Raw genomic sequence first — 15,326 nt, forward strand, 5'->3', positions numbered from 1 at the left:
TTATTTTGGAATATAATTATTCAAAAAAAATTATTTGGTAAAAAAAAATTGYCATATACTCCAAGACAGGAGGTTCAAACCTCCACATAGAGACAGATTCTGGRAGAGCTAACTAGCTTGGCTAATGGAGAAGAGTTTGGGGTGAAACCTCCTTCCTTCCCTCCCTCCCTACATGCCGAGAATGAAGGTGGTAGCTGTCATCCTAAGTAAGGGCATCCCAATCCATCCATTCTTCTGCAATTGCTTCTGGTTAGKTTTTTTTGTTTCAAGTTTTTTATTCTTACTGTTGCATAAATGGACAATTTGCTCCCACAACGTCTCTTTGCTTTTCGGGAAGAAAAGTTTATCACCAATCCCTTCAGTCTGACATTTTACACAGAATCATAGAATCACAAAATGGWTAAGGTTGGAAGGGACCTCTGGAGATCATCTAGTCCAACCCCCTGCTCCTGCAGGGACACCTAGAGCACGAGGCACAGGGTGGCATCCAGGTGGGTTTGGATCTTACACTGGCTGCCACGACTGCAAACTGAGTTCCTCAGAATTATTAACATATTTAGCCTCACAAATCCTTTCTGAAGTAGCAAAGGGAGAAAAATGAGGTCATCTGGGCARCCAGCATCAGGAAGAACTCTCTTTCCTAAAACTAATATGATAACTGTCCTCTCTTCCCRCAGTTACAGGAAACAATGGAAGCACTCTCAAAAAAAATTTTTTTGAGGTAAAGGAGGAGCAAGTGGACAATTTTTTTTCTTTTTTTTTTTCCCCCACTGAATAGTTTCACGTTGATCTATCCCACTATGGAAGGCCACTCTGTGATGCTGAATGACATCCACATTACTGTTAGTATCTTTGCTGTCTGCAGGGTGTAACATGCAGCAAAGCGCATGGGAATCACATCAGTTCTTCTGAGCCTAGTGACAAAGACACGAGCATGGAAACAAGACTTCTTTTGTCTTGTGAAAATAGCCCCGAAGATCTTGAGCCTGACATGAGAGCTGCAAGACACYGGTCAAGGGCAAGTGTCCGGCTCCAAGATTTCAGTTCAAAAATCAACAGCTCTTTGGGAGATTGGGATCTAGCTGATTGCAAGCGGATGTCCCTAACCCAAGCYGGAGAATCCTGCTTTCTCGCCTGACTCACTCTGTTTAATCCTGTGGATTCCTCTTTGGACAGTGACAGATCCTGCAGTTTGGACACTATGGACAGTGTCCAAAAACTGTTCTTGCAGTTCCCTGCAGGAACAACCTCATCAGCTCAAACATAACGTGCAGCAGAAATAGTTGGCTTGGAGTTCCCAACATGCCATCTGTGATAAAACTGAGTTTTGAACTGCTAGTTACAACAAAATACACTTTTCCCCCCCTATTTATTTACATTCATGCATACATGTTCATTGAAATATGTGTTTTTTTCTATATTACAAGAGAGTCTCTTGATAATTAAGCATCTGTGCACAGGGGTGAGAACATCAGGAGCATGAAGGAAACAACAGTTTTATAATAGGATCATTAGAGCAGTCTCAGAAGCACTTACAACATGCTTATTCAAAAATAACATGTCCTAAGGAAGAAAAAAAACACCAATTAATTATGAAACACGGGGGATTTAAAATAAAAAGGTCAGTTTCTGAGCCTGTAAGTAGATCATTTCAAAAGACTCAGCAACACTTCACGTTTAAAAACAGGCAAAGTGACTAAAGCAGTAAAATGATGGGGGCTGCTCTGTACTTTTGGTGTATTCCAGATGCTACAATCAGCTTTTTTTTTTTTTTTTTTTTTAACTCATTACTTTCTCCTTGTTCAGGGAGAAAATGCTCAGTGTAACTCGGGCGTTCGCCGTCCACCTGTGCACACACACACACAAGTGTCTGCACTGTGCACCCCGGGTTGAGGCGATCTCGTGGCCGCACGTGGGTTTACATGAACCGCCTGCTGCTCTGGCGGGGACACATGAAACTCCCGTTACCAGCCGTTGGAGCCTCCTGTTGCGCACCTCTATGAAGGCGGCATTCAGTCACCAGCAGCAAAAGTGCTGAAGGGAATTCAACTCCCTAGAGCGGGACACCTGGGAGCCCATCAGCATGACAGTTTAGTTAAAGGGTGAGGAGTGCTGTCCCTGCGCGACCGCGGGTCTCCCTAGCCGGGATCCCTCCCACTTGACGACAGCCCCGCGGCCGCCGACAGCGACAGCGCCATGCGGCAAGCGGCACCTCCAAGATGGCGGCCGGGGCTCCCCTCAGGTGGGCGCAGCCCCGGGTGAACGCGCGGCCGTTGCGCCCGGGGGCGCCGCGATAGGCCGCTGGCGCCGCCCATCGCCGGTTGCCGCGGCGACGCGTGCTCCCTCCTGCGGCCCCGCCCCCTGCGTCCGCTGATTGGCCAGAGCGGCGGTGACGCAACGGGGGGCGGTTACGGCCCTCAGCTGGAGGGCGACGCGCCGGGAGACGCGGAGCGGTCGGACCAGAGGAGCGAGGGCGGCGTCGCGGCCATGACGTTCAAGCGGAGTCGCGACCGGTTCTACAGCACGCGCTGTTGCGGCTGCTGCCATGTGCGGACCGGCACCATTATCCTGGGCACCTGGTACATGGTGAGCGGCCCGCGCGGCGCGGCGGGGGGCACCGAGCGGGGCTCGGGGCGCTGGGGAAGGTTGTGCGCAGCGCGCATGCGCGGCGGCTCGGCCGTTGGCCGACTTGCGCAGCGCGCATGCGCGGGGGCGCCGCCGTGCGGGGGCCGGCGCGGGGGCCGCGGCGCTGCCGCGTCCGTGGGAAGCGCCGCGAGCTGCMCCGGGTGGTCGGGACACTTATTTTTTCCCTCATGGGGTTTGTGTGGGGCTCGCTGAACCCTTATTGTTCCCGGCGACCTCCTTGGCTGCGATTAGAGAAATAAATAACGAAGCTAGAGTTTTGTTTTGTAATCTCCGTTTCTCAGGGACTTTTCTTTATTTTTCTAGCCCGAAGGGTCAAGGTCTTTCCTCCTTTATGGCTATTGTGCAGTACTGAGGGAATTGTTAGGTAGGAGAAGATATATTARTATTGGTGGAGGCTGGGATTTAGAACAAATGAAGATTTTTTTTTTTTTTTTATAATTCTGCTTAGTATATAACATCTGAGGGAAAGGTTAGGGATCTTCAAAGCAATACTAGCAAAAAGAAACCTTGTGTTTCTGGCCCTTGAATGCTCTTTCTATGGGACCTGTGATGGTAATGGTCTGATATTAAAAACTTTAGAGCTAGAGCAAAATGGCAATGTGAAAACAAGCACCAACAAGAACAAGGTGTGGGGCAACTGAGTAAGTTCCCCAGTGTTAAGTCACTTCTTTCYTTCTTCCCCTTGTCACCAGTAGACAATGTAAACATGAGGCCCTTTAATGAAGCTGTGCTACAGCTTTTCAAGTCTCCTAAAGCATTGATTCTCTTTACCATTCCCCACACAGTATGAATGGAGAGTGAATTTTCATTTCCTGATATGAAGTAGTGCTCTTAAAGATTGTTTTATTGGAGAAACTTGTGTAGATCCAAGTATAGAGTGCGTACAGTCTCCCTTTAGTAAGGATTAAAGGATTCCCTGCCACCACCTCTCGGCTTTTCTATTGATAGACAATGTACAGGCGAGCAACAAAAAGGCAGGGGAGAGGAGAAAGTTAGGTAGGGAATAAGTGAAATGGAAAATTCACCTAGGGGGTTATTTCWTTCTTTGAGTGGAGGATTGGAAAAAAAAAAGTCTTGGTGTTGATTTTGTATGAATTAATATTAAAACCTGAATTCTACTATTTTTACTTTTTGGTGGGAGACAGAGAGAGGTGAGGGCTAAACAGTCAAAAAAACCTGTGTTGATTATGTGAATTCAAAAATGTGCTTCCTGTACTCCAGTTAAAAGCAAAATTCCTCAACATTGAGGAGGTATTTGTATGCGTTATGAAACGGTTGCACCTTATTGCCCTCTGTACTTTCATTTCCTGATAAGAGGATTATACAGAAACTGAGGAACTTGTATTYTTCTGTAGTCATGGATCCTGTAGCCTTTCTGACTTCCTTCTGTCTATCTGGTCTGCCTTCCTGGATCTGTTCACTGCCTGTCTTGCTTATTAATGGTGAAAAGTCGTCCTGTGACTGAGACRTCACCACTAGGGAGGGTAGCATGGTGCCTGAGACAAAACGGGTTTTTTTGACCTCCTGGGTAGCTGCAATTCAGTGGCTGTGGACTCCCAGGGGAAAAAAGATAAGTGGAATTTCAGTAGCTGATTGCCCACAACGATGATTGTACTTTGTGTTTTGCTATAAAGCGTACCAGGCACTTTCTACTAAACTGCCTTGAAAAAGTTTTATCGAGTTCTTTGCAGATGCCGGCTGAGAAAATGTGATAACTGTTTTAAGTCAGGCAGCTGTTAGCTCTTTGAGCTGAAATGGGACCTTAYGAAATGAAGAGTCTTAGGAGGTCTGGTCCAATCTAATTGTTTATGTAAGAATTTAAATTCCAGCCTTTAGAAAGTTAACAATGCAGATGTAACTAATCCTTTTACTGACAAACTTGCCCTAAGTCGCTTAATGTTTTAGAAAATGTCAAGTTGCTTAGGCTTTGTTAATGAACTGCCTATGTATACTTTAATTTTAGTCTACCAGGCATTAGCTTGATAGATTGTTAAACTTTATTTAAAAGTGCTTGTTTGTAAGTTATACTAAAATAAACTTATTTTTCAGGGAGAGGGAGGCTTTTGGGAAGGGGAGAGAGTAGTTTTGTGTTATTGAAAATCGCAGTCTGTGTTTGCTGAATAGCCTGTTTTACGCTGTTCAATGTTGAAGGAATTTGATACCATAATATGGAGCAATATTGCAGCAATTTACTCCATATGTTTAGTAAGATAAGAGCTTTGGCTGTTGAATGCACTTGTGTTATATCTATGTAACTGCTTCTTCAGGCATTTTTCTTTTTTTGTGTGCTCTTGGATCTTGCGTCAAATTAAACTATCTCCTCCTTAAAACAGTGTTAAATATATGTCTTTATAGTGTACTTCTCTCTAGGGAGAGCAAGGGTGTTATCCTCTAAAATGTGCTATGTTGGTGTTCTATTATCAAACTGCAGTTAGTTGTTTCACTTCTTTCAAGCATACCTCAATTCTTATGCTGTCACTGCTTCTGATAGTCTGATAAATTATCTTTCAAAGGATAATTTATCAGAAGTTTATCTAGGAAGTTTAAAACATTCCTAGAGGACTCACAGTTGAGTTCTGGACCAAGTAGAGCTTGGTTTATCCTGCAACACCCACTGCTTTACTGTACAGAAAGCAGAAGAAACCTCCTGTTGTTTGCTTCATAATTTCAAGCATGTGGCTAGGAGGCTCTRTTCTTCCTGTGAACTTTCTTATCAGGTTTAATGCTTTCCAGAAACGGGAAACATGAATACTGCATTTGCAAAATGAAATCAGAGTTCAATAAACAATCTAAAAGTCATAGCTTTTTGGAGGGAGTGGCTGTTTCATTCTGGCAACAAGCTACAGCGATGCAGTCAAAATTTTGCAGTTCTTACTGGATTGGAAGAGGGTCTGGGTGATTTCTATGCGCTTTCAGTTCACTGAGACAGCTTAGCTGAACAAAACTTTCAGAAGCAAAAAAATCTTACCTACTTCTAGTCTCATTTTGACAACAGTAGAAGCTCACCTACTTGAAATGACTTTTCACAATATCTCAGCAAACAGCACTTACACTTTTTTTTTTTTTACACTTTAAAGAGTGTATATTTAAAGTGTAAAAGTTAGTGCATATTTAAAGAATTATGCAGTGCAATAGTAAGAGGCAGGTGAGGAAATGTAGTAGTGCATGACAACTTCCCTCTTCATGAAACTTCAATTTCAGGCCTTCACAGAAGCATAGCACTTAGGTGATATGGTATTAAATACATATAATAGAGATGCAGGCCACCAGTCAAAGCAAATACTGCTTGTCCTGTGCAGTGTYTTGAGATCTGAACATACTGGGAAGTCATACTTCTGTTTCTAGGTCATTCTGTTTAATWCCATCTGCTGGATTTTGAGAGGAGGTGAGGGGATGTCAAATTTCCCCAAATCTGTTTAAGTTCAGATATGACAGCATAAAGTGCAAAATATGTTTATYAAATTTCTTTATGCTTTTTACAAAACTTAAATATATATATTAATCTTATTAGAAGCACCTTTTGATTAATAACTTCAACATGCCTTTTTGACTACTAAGACTAGTATGGTAACTACTGGTGTTTTCAGAATGTTACCTGTGCAATCCACTGTTTGGTGACTTGTCAAGATTTTTAGGATGCGAGTTTTCTAAACACCTTCAGATTATCCTTGGGCTGTAATACAGCAGATTATCTCTGCCTGTATTTTCTGATTCTTTTTTTTCTGTAGGCTTCTTCCAAACATTTACAATGTTCACAAGCCGCTTACAATGAGAATACTCTGTTAAGCTCAGAAGGTACTCTGCAATGCACAATGTACTCCCACTTGCATAAAGCTGACAGAGGAGGGGAGGGAAAAGAAAAATCACCCAAACATAATTTGTGTTACTAAGCTGCTGTGAAACTGATACAGTTGTAGTCAAGATGCAGGTTTTACTTTTCCATTTACAGTGACCCCTAATTTAGGGGTTTGAAAACTCTTAGTAGGATTCATGTTTGAACTTCATGAATTGCAGAGTACTGTGTTATGATTTGTGTTTAACAGCCATGTAGCCCTATTTTTGATTTTTCTTGTTGAAATCWTGGAGACAAAGAAGTATTATATTCTAGACTTTAATGTCGTTTGGCACTTTCATTTCCTGTTTTACTTCCACCACATTGCAGACTAGGAAAGCATGGCTTTAGTAATTTGAATTGTGCTCGGTAACTTGCTGAAAATCCAGCTGAGTATTTCACAAGTTAATCTAAAACATGATGGTGGGATAAAGTGTCTTCTACAACACTGTCAACTTTAATTTCAGTAAAGGGTTCTTTTTGTAGAAAATATAAGCAAAGCTCATCTCTACTGTGTCTCAGAAATCTAAAAAGAAACACAAACCAGTACAGAGAGAGAGCTTTGAGCAATCTCCTTTTAAGTCATCAAAAGCTATTTCTATTAYTGAAGACATCAGTAATCATCTGTAGACCTGCTACCATTGCATCGGGAATTCTTAGAATCGTACTAGTAAAAGGAAATATTTGGTAGATATTAAGGTGTCAGTAACTGCAGACTAGTGTTTATATTATATATATATATATAAAAGGTATAAATAAATTTTATTTAAATTTATTTATACCTTGCTCTCTCTTGGCACTAATTGTAAAAGATCCTGGTGATGATGAAGACCTTTTKGAATTCTGATTGGAAAATGACTCCAGCTTGAAAATACTTTTGTGAAGGCTTTTTCTATTCTGTGGCATTTTTTATTCTCTCTCTGTACATTTCATTAATAGAAGCTATATTTCTGTAGATCTTGAATAGTCTTTAAATGGTGTGAAAGACATTTGTACTATTACTGGAAGCATCAAAATGGGGAAATAAAAGTAGTTTTCAACAGCAGTATAGAAAAGGAGAATGACTGGTAAACATATAGCCAGTGCCTAATGCTTAGATTTTCAGAGCTCAGTTTGAGTGAGAATAGTTCTTTATTTTTTTCGATGTTTTATTAAACACTTTGGATCATTTAATCGATGATCTAGGCAGGGAAGTGATCTGGTTTCTCTCCTCACTCCTGCCCAGTTAAAACTGTTAYATGGAGTTGTCTAGGAAGTGCTCCTCAAAATTCAGCTGAGGATTAGAAATTCAAGCATAAGTTGTCCCTCATCGTCTGTGCTTACTGTGTGTCATATGCGTGTCCATTCTTGCTGTTGACGCCCCTTGCCTTTTGTAAGAGTAGAGTGCAGTAAACTCTTTGTGCATCAAATTAGCTGTGCCTTACAATTTACTGTAGGAAGCAGAAACTCTTTCTAAATATGTCTGTTATTGTATCCTTTCTTCTCCTATCTCTTTTCTTTTTTTCCTTCCCTCAACTATTTCAAATTTTCCTGTTCTAAAATCAGTGCATTCAATGCACAGTAAACTGAAGAGCRTGGATGGGGCTTATAGAGAATCAAGTGACAAAATTGATTAGCTACAACATTACTTGTGATTCATTAAAACTAGCAAGTGTTCAATACTCTTTGGGGTTTGCTGTTGTGTGTGCTTTTGTTTGCTTTCAACACTGGTTTAACTAAATAAATTTGAAATTTAATCGTAAGCTACTCTTTCTTTCTCTTCCATCCGTTATAGGCAAAGCAAAGAGCTTGTTTCTAACTCCAATAAAAGATTTATTGGTGTGTCCTTAAGAAGGTTATAACTGTTACACTGTAAGTAACTATTTGGTAACTTACTGATCTTTCTCAGGTGGTGAACTTGCTGATGGGCATCTTGCTGACTGTACGAGTGACTCATCCAAATATAGTGCCAACTGTTGATATCCAGTACGAAGTCATTGGAAATTACTATGCTTCTGAGAGAATGGCTGGTAGGTGTATAGTTCAACTAGAAAATACAGCATATAGCATTATGGTGCGTTTGCCTTACATTAGCATTAATATATGTGAAAAACTTTTAAATATGGTTGTCTTTGCCTTTTGGATTATTGTGGCATTTAATTCTATGAATTTGGGAGGGGAAAAGGAAGAAAAAAAAAATACCTTCCTGGTATATTTTACTTCATATTCCTTTGAAAAATCTTGAATTATGTGATTTTTTTAAAGATTTCAGCCTATTAATGTTTTAGGTGTTGAAGTGCATCTCTAAGCAAAACAAAAAAGGCAGAAAGCTAGTATTTAACAAGTTCTTGTTAAAAGCTGATACAGCTGAGATGGTAAGTAAAATGGCAGCAACACCTTTGAAGAGTTTTGTGTTCTGAATTGAACATTGGTCTGCGTACTAGCCTTTAGGTTATGTGGTGAAGACACGCACAAAGTTGAAGGTGTTTTTTTCCCTATTTTACATAAAAAGGCAAGTGTTTGCATTTTGACTTGGCAAAATTCTTGTTCCACGTGTTGGGGCATAAACTAAATAGTTTTGTATGTGGGAAAGGAAGTTATCTGCCTGCACAATTAAAATCGTTATGTGCTTTTATATTTCCTCCTTCCTTCTGAGGATTTGCTGCTGGTATAACAATGCTACGAAGTACTTAGAGCAAGTGTTCTTCAGACAYAGGAAGGCCGCCTCCTTGATGTTGTTATCTTATATTGAATTATGTAAATCAATGCTTCTAGAATATATCTCTTAAATTTATTGGTTTCTTTCCCAGTTTTTAAAAGTATATGCTGTGGTTGCTGTAGGAGAGTGTGTGTAATATAACTTCTGATAAATGGCTGTGCTTCTGTCATTAGTAGTTATGATGCAGAAGGAGAATTCATCATTCAGGTTGCATGAGTGTCCTGAATTTGACTGCTTGGCTTCTGTTCAGCTGCTTTTCATGTTAATACTAGGATACCTTCCTCAGTGATTTCCAATTTTTCATTGCTTGAAGAAGAGTGCTGCTCCCACTGCCAGTGCATTTTTATAGTATAAAGGTTGATGGTGTACTTCTTGGTACTTTTTTTTTTTTTTTTTATTTCAAACTCTTTCCTGTTTGTGAAATAATTATTCACACAGCTTGAGCACTGACATACTATGAATCAGCTGCATTATTATCAAACTATTTTAGGTTTCTAATTGGTGTGGCTGAACTTAAGTCAGCCTTTTTGATTAAGACACACTTCTTCCCCCCCTGCCCTAGATACCCACTGTTTTTCCATGACTAGTTCTCTGCATTAGTGGAGGTCTGAGTTACTCAATTTGATTGCTGCCAGTTTTCACAAATGAAGTGGTTGGCTTAGAACAGCTCACAGTAATAGAGCTTGTGTACTTGTTGGCTACAGTATAGCTACTTCAGGAAAGGAATGATACTCATTATTTTTTTTCTTTCAATTCAGAAAATGCCTGTGTTCTGTTTGCAATCTCCCTCCTCATGTTCACAATCAGTGCAATGATGGTGTATGGTGCAATTGCTGTAAGTATATTTGTAGTCCATTGTTTTAAACTTGCTGTTTGACTTGCGGATTAGATACCCTGAAGACTCATTCTTGYTGGTTTCTTTAGCATCGTGTGGGCTGGCTGATCCCATTCTTCTGTTACCAACTCTTTGACTTTGTGCTCAGTTGTTTGGTTGCCATCAGCTCTCTTACATACCTGCCCAGAATCAAGGATTACCTGGATCAGTTGGTAAGTTTTCATTCAGCTCCTACTGGCATTCAGCACTTGAACTGAAACGTCAGTTTTATAATTGGCCGACCTATATTCACCTTCTGGTGCGTAAGGAGGAAAAATTTGGACTTAAGCAGGACTTGTAGAGGAAGGCTGCTACGGTGGTTRTGAGAACTTAGAGCTTACCAGAGGTGGAAGGGATGAAGGTGTCATTGCTTCCTAAACKGAAGGCCTGGGAGAGGAAATAGATACTTATCAAGCGATATGTTGGTGTTACACTTAAGCGTCTCCAGTGCTATATGTAGGCTGGGAACAAAGATGATCTGAGGTGAGCAATTGGGTTCGCTGCCAGGTTTGCTACTGTAGGTTAAAATGTGGTTTTATGTTTTTGATGTTTTATTTTTGTGTGTATATAATTATATATACTCTATTTTTAGATATGAGGATTTGAGGTGAGGTCTACAACATCAGGGGGTAGAATGTGAAATTCTGAGGGTTCCTCTTTTGTTATATGTACCTTCAAAGAAAACTGTAGCGGAGCCTATTATTTTTGTCTGTGCCGTAACTGCAAAAAGACTCCATGAATAGAATATGCCCTCAATTGACTTGGATTGCTAGCTGTTTTCTGTGTGATGTTTAAATGTGCAAGTGGGTTCTTCAAAAATTCCTTTTAAAGTGGTGTTAAACTTCAGATTGATGTTGGGGAGGGGTCCTGTTATTGGGCTTAGGGGAAAGAGGAGTTTGAACTTTGCAGTAGTTAAATGTGTCTTGTCTCTTGAAGTTGGGGACAGCTTTTTCTTTTGCACTGAAAGCACAGATGTTATGTGTTGACCAAACTGGAGTCCTGACTTAGAAGAGCTGTTGGGTAGGGAACCATTTATACAAATGTTGTGCTCCTCTTAGAGGAACTGAAGTCTGCAGTTTTTGCAAAAGAAGGTTCATGGAGATCTCTGTTAGTGTGAGCCTAAAATGACCTGGCATGTGGAAGGATACCAGCTACTTTAGTAGTAGCCCATTTCTGTAGTAATCTGCCCWTGCAGGACAGAGGTAGGATAAACCTTCTGCCTTTTCAGAAGGTGACAGCAGAGCAAGAAAGAAGCTGATACTTTCACTGTTTGTGTGGGAGTAGTTTACAAACACTCTGCTCCATGTGGTGCCCAAGTTGGGTGTCACATCTGTGGCAATGTGATGTTCATGCCTGTCTCCTCTTTCTGTCTCCTCCCCTATTCCTAAACAGCCGGATTTCCCTTACAAGGATGATCTACTCGCACTGGACTCCAGCTGTCTCTTGTTTATTGTTCTGGTGTTCTTTGCCTTGTTTATCATTTTGAAGGTAAGCTACAATTTAAACACGTGCTTGTTTTTATGRATTACTATAAAAAGTTGTCAATCTGTAGAAGTACAATATATAAAATAACAGTGCTACTCAAAGTAGTTATAAGATTATACTGCATTTTAATTTCAGTCTGTTATGTATTGGTATCTTTAAACTGTTGTATTCAGTGGGGCTTGTTTATACAGCTCTGCCCTTTGTGTAGACAGYAGAAATGTACAAAGCCTGTAAATAATCTTTTGCATATGTGGACGCAAACTTAATATTTATAATTAAGCCTGTAGTGAAACAGGATTGAGTTAGAACATACAAATTTGCTAAACAAATTGTTTAATCTCATAATAAATCAGGGGATGTGTTTTTGGAAGAAAGAAATGCATAGGTTAGTGCAGATAGGTAATAAAACCAGTTATTTCTGTTTTGCAGGAGACATTCATACAGAATGCATACAGAGACATTCATCTGAATTACAAAATACATTTGTAGGCGAAAATATTAGTTAGAAAAATGAGCTTATAATATACTCTCTCTTTTGTTGCATTCACATTTAAATTAAAACAAAAAATAAAAATTCAAAGACAGGTGGGAACCTGCTGTTTGTCTKTCTTTGTGCGGGTAGCTTAGACTTGGTTTCACAGAATTGTTGGAATAATCTGTTGAGCACTGCTAAGGCGAGTATTAGTTGAATTGATCTGCAGATTGTTTAACTATAAAGCTCATAGTTGTCCTGTCTGAATCACTTTGATAAGGCTAAACGGGGACAACATATGTATGTGCCAAAATTGGTTAATTGGGATCTGTCCTTCAGATGTAATGATTTAGTTTTTTCACTGTTTTTGGATGYTCTGTGACTGTAACCTAGCATTTTATTTCTGCAGAAACTAATGTATATGAGATACTAAAATACAAGTTTTTTTCAGGCATATCTAATTAACTGTGTATGGAACTGCTATAAATACATCAGCAACAGAAATTTGCCAGAGATAGCAGTGTACCCTGCTTTTGAAGCTCCTCCACAGGTAAATCCCTTTCCTAGRTAAAWGGAGTTGCTGCAYTTGTGTTAATCTTTGAAGCRTAAGAACAGTGTCTGTAGAAGTCTGAGRGTCTTGTCCAGCTTTCTAAACAAAAACTAGAAAGGCTTAAAGGTAAAAGAACTAACGTTGAAGTGGATTGTTTCTGAACTGTGTTCCTGGAGTACATAGAAGAAGGCTTTCATTGAGAAATACTACATGTATTTCTCAAAGAAAAAAGCCTCCCTACAGAGCCTGCAGTGGGAAGCTTTCTAATTGCACCTGTCAAAACCATCCTGCTGCGTGCAAGAGGCAGTGGCTTAGGGTTAGATTCAACAGAATAGTAAGTTACTTCTGCRTTTTTTTTTCCTCCACTTACTCCTAGATAGCTTAGTGGAAACACGAGTGAGTTTTTCTAAAAAATTGCCTGCAAAAGAATAAAATTACTGATATAGAGACTGTGTGTGTTAATATTTAAACTAATGTATTAATCTTGTTAAAACTTCTCTTTTAGTATGTTCTGCCAACCTATGAAATGGCAGTGAAGATGCCTGAGAAGGAACCTCCACCTCCTTACATACCTGCCTGAAGAAACTTTCATGTTAATTAACATCTGTACCAGCTTCTTGGGAGTTTTGTCTTTTAATCTTGCAAAACTGCATAAGTAATAGAAATATTCAGGGCTTTAGGAGCAAACTGTTCTGTTTAAAATGTTTGATATAAACTTACTAAGCAAAACACATCTGGGAATGATTTTCTGTTTGTTTTAATTTTTKTTCTCCTTAATGCTCTTAAACATTTTACTGCCTTAGGGCCTTACAATGCAAGAACTTATGCATGTGACTAACTTTGGGCTGTTAATAATACCAATAGAGCCAGTCCTTGATGAAAGTTAGCTACGAACATAAGTGTCTGCAGGATCGTGCCCTTAATTTATATTAATTTTTTTTAAAAGTAGTTCATAAAGACAATCTGATCGTGCAGCAAAATGAATTTGCCTTTATCCACTCTTCGGAGGGGGAGGGGGCTTGAATGTGGTATACACATGATTTCTTTTTTTTTTTTAAGTTTGCACTTTTCACGTATGTTATCTTACATTATTGTGAGTTTTTTTGTTGTTGTATGTCTTGAAACATAGTATTTTCAGGAAGAAGTGAGTTTGGCACAGGAGTTGTATTACGTTGTGCTGCGAGTGCAAGAAGAAAACTCCATAGAAATGTGGAAGATGGTTGCATGCCTTTAATCTTATATGTATTTTCCTCTTTGTGATAAATGATACTTAAATAAATCTTTTACGAAACATTTACCAGTAGTCRTGGTTGACCTGCTTTTAAGTGTTCCATGAGTGCTGTTCCATGAGCAGCCAGTTTAATGAACCCTAACTTTCTGCAGGTTTTTAGTGGTTGGTCTGTGACAGAAACACAGCCATCATGTGTTCTAACAAAACATCTAACAAAAGCCATCATGCGGCTGGGGAGCATRGATTCCTCTCATGTATAAATGTTACTGCAGCCTTTGCTACAGTTCAGGTATTTGGTTGTCTTCTGTTTCTGCCTGGTTTCCCAGAGCACATGTAACTGGCAAAGGGTTTTGTACCTGAGGCTCCCAGCCCTCTGGGCAGGCTTACACTCTCAGAAGGTAAGACAAACCCAGAAGGAATACCTTTATTGAAGTTATTACATTTATTGACATGTATGGAACTCCAGTTTTCCAGTGTAATGTTCTTTGGATGTGTGAGAGAATTGCTYGAGAAGGGGGAAATTCGAGAAAAACTATGGCCTAACAGAAGTTATGGCATTTTAGGGGCTTGCTTGAGGTGAGAGACAGTTACCACTTCCASGATGGTTGGTAKTGCGGAATCTACTTCACAATTCCCTTGGCAACGCAGTCTGCCCTCCTAGCAYGCACTAATGGGTGTAAACAAAGAGTGGAGCAGATGGAGACACCATGGCAAACTCCTGGCTTCCCTGCAGAGGTGGTAACCTAATGGTGCCTGCAGCTGATGAGTGAACGAAGGGTGGAGCGGAGTGAAGACACAGTGGCCAAACTGTTGCTCTCCCTGCRRAGGTGGCAACTTGGTCTTACCATGCAGCTGATAAACTACACAGTGTGATAAGATGGCTGGTGCTGGGCCAACAATGGTGGCAGATCAGTCCCTTTCAACGGACTTTGCTCGAACTTCTCACTTSTAATCKCCTTATAATACCAATATTCATCTCTGTCCCAAAAGTTACCTGTTTCCGAGGAACAGTTCCTCTTCACTGAGCATGCACTCTAGATGTTCAATTGGGAGRCTTTTGAAACCACTCAAAAATAAGTATGACTAGAGCCACTCGAGTTCCTCCTAAATGTAAAAGAAAACATATAAAAGGTGAAGGAAGGAGGGAAGAAGGCAGAGGAGACAGGGAAGGACTGCATTGTAACTTCTGAAGCAGTCAACAGGCTGAACCCCTTCCCTCCCCTCTGGTCAGGAYATTGCCTGAGGAGACTCCTCAAGGTTGAGAGCCCTCTTCTGTCYTCTGGGGTGAGTGATGATGGCGCATTTGTACACTAGGTGCTAGTGTAGTGTATCATTACTGTGTACATCGCACTGTAGTAGAGAATTTCCTGTACTGACATCTGAAACCTGTTCTCTAAATGTTGCATTTGAATAAATTGTGCTATTTGTGAACTCCAATACTTGTTTTGAAGGCAATGGGACCTCCAGTCCGTAGGCTGTGAACCTGATACCGCCAGAGTCGGGCCTACAGTTACGCCACAGTATTTGGTATCCCTATT

The 15,326-nt window shown here is 40.4% G+C and overlaps 1 protein-coding gene across 1 annotated transcript; it reads left to right on the forward strand.

Annotated features, from left to right (window-relative positions):
- The first annotated feature begins 2,405 nt into the window (after window positions 1-2,405).
- On the forward strand, window positions 2,406-13,662 carry LAPTM4A (lysosomal protein transmembrane 4 alpha). The gene is made up of 7 exons (XM_026044879.1): window positions 2,406-2,586; window positions 8,367-8,487; window positions 9,935-10,011; window positions 10,101-10,223; window positions 11,443-11,538; window positions 12,459-12,557; window positions 13,063-13,662. Exons 1-7 carry the CDS (start codon window positions 2,488-2,490, stop codon window positions 13,135-13,137), a joined length of 690 nt encoding a protein of 229 aa, XP_025900664.1. The 5' UTR covers window positions 2,406-2,487; the 3' UTR covers window positions 13,138-13,662.
- Window positions 13,663-15,326: the final 1,664 nt, after the last annotated feature.

This window comes from Nothoprocta perdicaria, unplaced genomic scaffold (genome assembly GCF_003342845.1).
Source record: "Nothoprocta perdicaria isolate Ctin4 unplaced genomic scaffold, notPer1 scaffold_39, whole genome shotgun sequence".
NCBI lineage: Eukaryota > Metazoa > Chordata > Aves > Tinamiformes > Tinamidae > Nothoprocta > Nothoprocta perdicaria.

What these genes read in the sequence shown, in the direction of transcription:
- LAPTM4A (XM_026044879.1), top strand. Translation starts at nt 2,488, where the DNA reads ATGACGTTCAAGCGGAGTCGCGACCGGTTCTACAGCACGCGCTGTTGC. An exon ending in TGGTGTATGGTGCAATTGCT is followed by an intron (nt 10,012 to 10,100) that starts GTAAGTATATTT and finishes TGGTTTCTTTAG; the next exon opens with CATCGTGTGGGCTGGCTGAT. An exon ending in CTTTTGAAGCTCCTCCACAG is followed by an intron (nt 12,558 to 13,062) that starts GTAAATCCCTTT and finishes CTTCTCTTTTAG; the next exon opens with TATGTTCTGCCAACCTATGA.